This window comes from Sphaeroforma arctica (assembly GCF_001186125.1).
Source record: "Sphaeroforma arctica JP610 unplaced genomic scaffold supercont1.714, whole genome shotgun sequence".
NCBI classification, from domain to species: Eukaryota; class Ichthyosporea; order Ichthyophonida; genus Sphaeroforma; species Sphaeroforma arctica.
The window spans coordinates 14,706-23,330 of NW_014039844.1; the positions used below are offsets into that span (position 1 = coordinate 14,706).

General features: G+C 44.9%; 2 protein-coding genes across 2 annotated transcripts; both read left to right on the plus strand.

Moving 5' to 3' along the window:
• Positions 1 to 1,765: 1,765 nt before the first annotated feature.
• SARC_08194 (hypothetical protein) lies at positions 1,766 to 2,474 on the plus strand (the record flags this gene model as incomplete). The annotated part of the gene is made up of 1 exon (XM_014297839.1): positions 1,766 to 2,474. A coding segment is annotated over one exon (709 nt), but the record flags the coding sequence as incomplete, so codon positions are not given.
• A 4,592-nt stretch (positions 2,475 to 7,066) lies between these two features.
• Positions 7,067 to 7,566, plus strand: SARC_08195 (hypothetical protein; the record flags this gene model as incomplete). The annotated part of the gene is made up of 2 exons (XM_014297840.1): positions 7,067 to 7,148; positions 7,199 to 7,566. Coding segments are annotated over 2 exons (450 nt in total), but the record flags the coding sequence as incomplete, so codon positions are not given.
• Positions 7,567 to 8,625: the final 1,059 nt, after the last annotated feature.

Below are 8,625 nucleotides of genomic sequence, written 5' to 3' on the forward strand. Positions count from 1 at the left end.
TTCAAATGTGGATTCCAAGTCGTCTTCGTTGATAATCTTTTTAAACATTTGCTTTATGAGACCCTTATTCAAAACGGTTAATTGTGCATTCAAATGTTTACGCAGGCCACCCAGTGAACCATCTTCCGTCATAACGGTGTTTCGTGACTATTGTAGATTTCGATGGATATTACTAGGGTTCAAACTATGTTAAATAAACTAAGATACAATTTCAGTCAGTTAGGATTTAGCAGTGATAGCTTGTGTAAGAATGATCAGGACTGTCTCTTGGTAAGAGCCTTAATATCCTCGAATACACAGGACGTACCTCTAGCTGTTCTTTATTGAATAATTTTCACTAGAAGTACTAAGTGTTCATGACCACATCCGTAAGTTGTAGACAGACATAAGAACGTAACTCACGTTAGTAAATTAGCTATTATAAATAAAGTCCCATCTGAAGAAACGATAAAAAAATAAAAAGACTTGCTGGAGTTTGGAGATTGACGGGAGGACCAAAATTTGTTAGTAGTTCATAGATTATAAAATGAATCAGTTTATAGTGTCCTACATCTACTAATATCTCAAATATGTCCAAGTAGTCCAATACTCAGGCCATTGGAGCCATCAAAGTTAATTCAGAACACTTCGGAAATATTGGAAAAAGAACTTGTATTAAATTACTTAAATATATATACAAACAAATTTGTTGTCTCATTATCTTGATACTTTAGACTGACCGGAGGCCGTATCACTAGTTTACTACACTATTGATCACAATAAAGTATTCCTAACAAATTTTCTCGTTTGGAATGTGCAAGTTACTTGTTAACTCACACCAGAAATAAACAAGCTAAATAAATAGATGTTCAAGAATGATGGCCGATGTAGTGGAAACGCAACTTAAGAAGTTGACGGGCAAATTGGTCGATTGATTCGTTATGTTTGGAAAATTAGACAAGCTATCTTTGATTTTGATGGTAGTCAATGCACACCTATGCCTCATTGATTTCTTGGATATGGAACTTATGTGAAAGGTAGAATGTGAAAGGTAGATGTCCGCATCCAGAAAGAACTAGTCAATAATAAACATGCCAATTACCCAAACTAATTCAGGGACTGTTATTGACGAAGTGATCTTTATCTTCACGTCATAAGCGTATGTACCACAATGAGGAACTAGCCAACATACTAATGTAATATTCTTACATGAACAAAGTTATGGATAAATTATGACGCTAATGGCATTTGCATAATTCCGTATATTACAACAGACATAAAAACATACAAAAGTTTAAAAAAGTGGGACTTGTTCGGTAGCACATTAGACATTATGATGGATCATGCCAGCACAGCGCGTGTAAAGATAGAATGACTAAGGATATAGATATACTATAGTATACATGTGTGGATACGATATTCTGAAAAGATAACTACAAGTATTATTACAGTAGGCTCTTGGTAGGCCCTACGTAGGCCCTACGTAGGCCCTACGTATCATTTCCGGTTCGGTACTTGTTTATAAAAGTGGTATTGAGTTGGTCAAATGCTGATATTTCATCACTTTGAGCTAATTTTAAAAACGTTATGTTGTTTGAAAAATCAGAGGCGGAAACGTACCAAGAAAACGCAACAGAAAACGATACTAAATAAAAAAGAGTTGCATTTTTAACAGTTTTGAAATATCAAAAGCAGCTCGCTTTTGCCTGCGCCTACCGACATAATTAAAAAATCATCCGATTGTAGTACTGGAATAAGCTGAGGACCTCTGCCCTCCCGTTGGTAGGCCAGGACTGTTTAGACACACTAAAGGACAGGACATTGGACCGTTGAGGACTTTAGGAAATGGTATTTATGCCTTGTCCCCATTTAGTAGGACCGAGCTGCGTTGGCACGACTTTACGAATTCCCCAGCGTTCCGGAAGAGGGCACCGAACAACGGTGAGACACAGTATGTAGCATCTAGATATGCGTCGCAAATGGATTTAGAAATTCAACGAGCGCTTGACCAAACTGCACAAGTTATGGATGTTGAACGTTTTTTAATGTCCCGTTACGGGCCGTCGCGGTATTTGTTTCGGAAGAGCACGATGTTTGATTTGATTACAGTGGCAGCCACCATGAAGGAGGATAATCAAAAGGCTAATAAGCGTAAGAATCAGATTTTGCGTGAGGGTGCTATGACTTCTATTAAGGCGGTGATATATACATTGTATGATGAATTGAGGGGTTTTACTGAGTCTGTGCGGTCACCAGTGCTAGGAAATGGTAGGTTGCGGGGTGCGTGTTTGGTTATTGAGTTGCCCCAACAGGAACCAGTCACCCAGCAACAGAGTTCAGTACGCCAGAGTGAGGCACCGGGAGGAGTTCATTTTTCTCAATCAGCAGGATCAACTCAGCCACAACAGGGTGCACAGCATAAGGCACTGAGTGGATCGCGGGGTGCACAGCAGAGGGCACACAGCGATCGAGATGAAGTTGATCGAGGGCGATAAGTTAGACGTTCTCGCTCACCAGTGCGGCCTAGATGGTAAATGGTAAGTTGCGTGCGTGTTTAGTTATTGAGTTGCCTCAACAGGAACCAGTAGCCCAGCAACAGAGTTCAGTTCGCCAGAGGGAGACACCGGGAGGAGTTCATTTTTCTCAATCAGCAGGATCAACTCAGCCACAACAGGATGCACATCATGAGGCACTGAATGGATCGCAGGGTGCACAGCAGAGGGCACACAGCGATCGAGATGGAGTTGATCGAGGGCGATAAGTTAGACGTTCTCGCTCACCAGTGCGGCCTAGATTGTTGACGGATGATCAGGCTCACAAGTGGTATCAGTTTGTGGATCATCAATGTCAGGAGAACCCACCATTGGGGGAACCTTTCTATTATAGTTCGATGAATAGGAGATGGTATGTATCGGATCGTGGGAGTGATTGGGTACATCCTGATTTTGTTTGGAGAACGGATACGAAACGATGGGAAGTGTTGGAGGAGTTTGATCGATATTGTTGGTCTCAGTATTTAGAGTGCTATATTATCCAGTATATCTGGTGCCAGAGGCATGGCAGCGGAAACAGAGTAGTCGGCGGATTGGCGATCATCCTTACAACAACCGAATCGGGAGGTACGGCCAGATTGTGGTTTTGGTAGTCTAGCTCCAGTAATAGGTGAGCCACTCATACAACAGGATCAGATAGTATTGCAGCAATTAGTGGGGAAACCGGGGGCGACACAATATTCTTGGGTAGATATGTGCGCTGATATCCGAAGTGATGCGGATCGCCACCGAGCGGTAATCCATATGATGTTGTTGGGAGTGTTAACGGACCCCGCGGTTCGGGATCCTCTATTGTACGTGTATAATCAGGATGCGGTTTTGTTAGCGGCCAGGCTTCAGGAACTTCATGATTGTATGCGGACTTTTACTACCACTGCCTATACGGGATTAGTGGGGGAGTTGTTATTGGATGTCCTTGATAAGAATGGGTTGTCTTCGGCAGCTGCAACATATACGACGATGTTAGCGGCAAACCCAGGACCTGAGACTCTATACGTACCACGGGAAGGGATTCTCGTACAGGAGGAAACTCTGACATACAGGGAGGGAACTTCTTTAAAGAAGGGAACTCGGATTACTCAAGAAGAAACTCTCACCATCCTATAATGGGTTCGGCAGGATACCAGAATGGTCGTAATGACCGATACACTACACCGCCACGTGGTGACACACGTGGTTATGACCGTTCACGTGGTCGATCTTGTACACCAAATAGGGCATATCGCCCGTTGGATGAAAAGACTCCATCTCCAGCGCCTCAAGCATGTGGTAAGTGTTCTTTACGACACCGCAATGTGTCTTGCCCGGTTTGCGGGTTATGCAATAAGACTGGCCACTGGCGGACAGATAGCCCGATCAAAGTCATTACGGTTGCTGTCGCTCAAACCAAGTCTGAGTGACTCGCCGATGATGGTTGGAGTGGGCCTCTCACATATGCGCTTTGCGAAGACATATCGGTAAGTTTCTATATCTATAATGATAGCTGCTGAGTTTGTTCGACATAATAATTTTGTGATAACGGATATAGACCCTGTGTTTATTACGGGTTACGGAGGCGATGGCCGTATGTCGAAACAAGTGGTTGCTACTCTTCTGTTAGAAGTAGTTGATGCACATGGCGGTGGTACATATCATGAGACGGAACAGAATCCTTTTCTGTTCTGTTAGCCCCGTGGATTGCACATGACTGTATTATTTTGGTTGGTTTAGATGTTTTGGAGAGTGAACGTTTGGATGTCACGTGGGATACCTTGACGACACCTGCTACATTTCGGTTACAGCTTCCACGTGTGTCTGCAGTTAATTTCCTACAATATCGGCCCCCAGAGGTTGTGTATAAGTTGGAATCGTTGCGACGTAATAAGCATGTGCCTGATATAAATGATGACTTAGATGAGTATGATTTCACTGGATTGGAGTATCATGCTCGAATCTGTAATTTTACGAGTGCTCAGTTGCAGGAATTGAAGGATAAGTAGAAATCACGCAAGTTTATTAAAGGGGTTGAGTGTGAGATAATGCTCAAACCCGACGATATGCCGCAGCGCCGGGTACATGGGACGCAGGTGAAGGCGGGGGTGGAGACCCAAAAATGTGATGACCTTCATAGGGTAGGGCTCATTTAGCCGGAAAATAAGTACAGCAAATGGGTTGCTTCGTGTATTCTGGCTCGGAAGAATCCACGAGTGGTGCCCCAAGACGACAAGGGATATCGCTTGTGTATTGACTGGAGTCCGCAGAATACGGAATTCTATGTGTTGCCGGTGACGAATGCTTTAGAGGTGGAACACTTGAATCATGCAAGAAGGGCGGTTATTCAGACGGTGGTAAACTTAGCAGCGGCTTACCACCAAATCCGGCTTTCGGAAGATTCCCGGGAACTTTTGACTTTTTGTTCGGGATGGACGGTGCTGGCAGCCGGTATGTCTCATGGAAGGTGTTTAAAGTGGTTGCTATGATATGCAACATTTAACTCAGTCTCCGTTTCAGTCAGTACAATCGTTGATGCCGTAAATGGATGATAGCGCATAAATCGTATATAGAGACGCTGCGAAATCATTGGTGGGAGCAACACAAGAAATCATTTGTGAAGTTAATGATGCCCAATTGCAACCCCACTAGAGTCAAATATCAGTTTTGCTATCTGAAGTGATGTATGTGATTGGCCGTGATGTGTGGGAACATGGTAGTATGATTGATAATGAGCGTCTACACGCGTTTCTAACAGCGCCTGTACCAGTTATTGGCTATGATAGCATGGTGGTCGGGGATGATACCAAACTATTCTATCGTGGAAGAACCGGTCATCCGGTTGACACGGAAGAATGAGGTTTTCAAGTGGGGCAAAGATCAACAAGTGGCAATGAATACAGTATATTTGTATTTGAAAATGCGAATTCGGTTATATGTTCCTACTCAAGATCAGGGATTAGTTTTGTGTAGAGATGCGGCTGAATTGGCTTGTAGAGCATGTTTGTTTGTGCGTATACCAGGAGGCCTCACTAAGCATGTAGTGTAAGAGCTTTCGGATGCGGAGGTTCAGAGGTTGGGTTTACAGGACATGACTCTGGAGCAGCTCGATGAGCCGGATATTATAAACGGCGTTGAGAACATGCAGCTTCAAAATTCGACTACGGAGTTAGCGCCGGTTGTGTCGAATTTGGAAACGGGGGCTCCGGCAATAAGGTACCAGCCTGCTGAGACGGGATAATTTTCTCGGATTGAAGAGCTGGTTCAAATTCGACGCCGGGATGAGTCCCAAAGATTTGCTGTCATCAAACAGTTGGTATTAGATAAGGTTATTTCTGTCCATAATCATAACTTTTATTTCCAGTCATTTTGATGTTCAGTACATTCAATGCGGCTCAGCGGAACTATGGTACCACGGGGTATGAATTTGTGGGATATGTGTATGCCACTAAAAAGGCGTTGCATATATTACATAGATCCAGCTTACCATGTGTCCTGTATACTGATCATGAGCCGTTGTTAGGCATTGTCCGGAACCCGTCAAAGTACACACAGGAGGACACCATTCAGACTAGGCGTTGGCTTAGAGCGTGCAATGTCTTACAGAAAGTCGAGTATGATTTTCGATATATCCCTGGGAAGATTAATTATTTCGGGGATTACATGTCCCGCTGTGCGGACAAGATGGATGATCTGATGACGCCACTTGAGCGCCGTGTTCGTGGGCTGACCCGGTCGGAGAAGCAGGTGTAGTAGCTTTCTGTGGTGCTACGTTACAGTTTTATCCGTCGGACTGGCAACTTAATCCGAAATGGATATACCATTCGCAGGTTTTGTTTCGTGTGGTGCTCCAGGTTGAACTTTTTGCATCACTTGCCAATCATGTTCTAAATACTTATGCATAATTTAGAACCAGGTCGCGGTACGATGGACTGTGAACCGTTTGCTGTGGATTGAATGGGTATTGCTTGCTAAGCGAACCCTTCTTGGCGCCTTATTGCGCGATTTGTGCGTCATGTGGCTATGTCAGAAGATTCAGAAGTTGTGTTGTGTGTCCCATTTTGGCCAAATGAACCGTGGATGCGGGATTTGGTACCGATGTTGCAAGCGAGGCCATTTGTGATTCCACATGCAGAGGATACGTTCTTACTGAATGGACAATATGCAGTAGGAGTACCCCCTTGAGATTATACATTATCAGTTTATATCAAGGGAGGCCACCAGGATTTTCGGTATGTCATTCCTCCCAATTTCTGGCCGGAGGTGGGACGCACTGGGCCGCCTGCCAGCATGTGTATGCTGGATTACCACCCAGTGGTTTCTTGTTTTGCGACTGTAGCAGCAGTTACAAGTGGACAACTTGAAAATGAAGCCCGCGAACAGGAAGCGCTTGTGGAGGCAACAAACGAGCGTATGGAGCCCATGAGTAAGTGCCAGAGGTGAATGATGGCGTGAGTCGCCAATGGAAATGGCGGTCGGCAAAACGGAACCCTAGCCCTGTGACTCGGGAGTGGCGCTGGAAGACGCAAAAGCGAAGTCTGAGTCCGTCATCTAGTGTGAAGGATATGGACTTAGCTGGTTTTCAGGATGACGGGTCTGATTCGGTTCCGGCTCCATCTGAAAGTAGAGTGAGTCCTGCGTCTGTTAGTGAGTTTCCTGTTCTCGGCCGAGTGCGTATCCCTTCGATGACTCTGCAGATTTCGAGGCGGAGAATATTACGAGTGATTTCCCTGCACCTAGTGTCTCTCCTGTGGACATTAGTTTGGAACAATTGTTGTTGCCCTCTTGTTTCGACAAGGAGGGCTTGTTGGCTATGGATAACCCGGCAGATTCCACCAGGATTGAAAAGGACACTATTTCAGAGGCGTCGTTGGCCCTTGAAACATATTCGGAGGAATTGTTGGAGGGGTGTGCTGAGTTGTATCCAAGTCACCACGATTTCCAGGAGGTCCCGTTGGGTACAGGTGCATTGGTCTACCAGGCTGGCCTTGAGGTTGAGGCTCAGGTGGATTCGGCCGACATAGGGTCGCGAGACCAACAGCACTCTCCGGTACTGCCTCATCAGGTAAGTTATTCGATTAGCCACCATCCATTGACGGATAACCCACTGTCTTCTCGTGAACCAAGTAGCAAGCGGATGGATGTGATCCCGGATGAGATAATTCTAGTTTGTCAGGATCTGGAGGAGGTTTACCGCCGGTTAACTCGACTTCGGTTGATGTCGGCAGATAAAGTGGTGTCTTCTCCGGTGATCTTACAGTTAGAGTTACAGTCATAAGTCGGTGTGCTGCTTCAGAACAAATGCACTTGAAATGTCCCTCGTCCTGTGTTGGACATGATTATTAGTAGTTGTGAGCGCTGTATCCGTTTTAGTATGGGTTATGATCGTAAACGGTGTCTTTTCCCAGCAGCCGGATCGGGCTACGCGGATTGGGGAACAGATGAATCTTGATGATTTGGTTTTCACGGAGGACACGGAAGGATATAAGTATGTGCTAGCCGCACAAGATGGTTATTCCTTACGTGCATTTACCACGTGTATTAAGAGCAGTGATCATGTGGCGGACACTCTTATGCAATTTTGTGAAGAACAGCTTCGCCCACATGCAGCTGTAACTGAGTATGTAATGGATAAGGATAGTGTGTTTCGTAGTGAGGGATTTAATGCGTATGCACAGCGTACAGGAGCCCGACAGCATTCTAGTGCTATGTTAATGCAGTCTAGTGGCCGTAATCTATAGCTTTTACTACAATAGCGTTGTAAGAAGTTCTTAAATAGTCCAAATGATGGTTCTACTGGGTTTAAATAGGGACTATAAAGTGGTAAAAAGAGAACATATGAACCTGCTGACTCTATCAAAGCCACCACATCCGCGCGGCAAATTGCTGCGTTGTACATAATGACTATACTGCGAGGCACAGGCCATGGGTTCAAGAGTGGTAATATGTAGTTTCTAAAGTGGTCGTAAAATGTCGTACTGTCATATGTTCCACAGGTCATTCCCCAACCAATGAACCCCGACAAATCACTAGCTGTCAGTACGCTCACTCGATGCCCTCGCTTAATCGGTGTCCTAGGTTTCTCTCCCCCTTTTCCATAGCCACGCTTACGGAAGGTAGACCG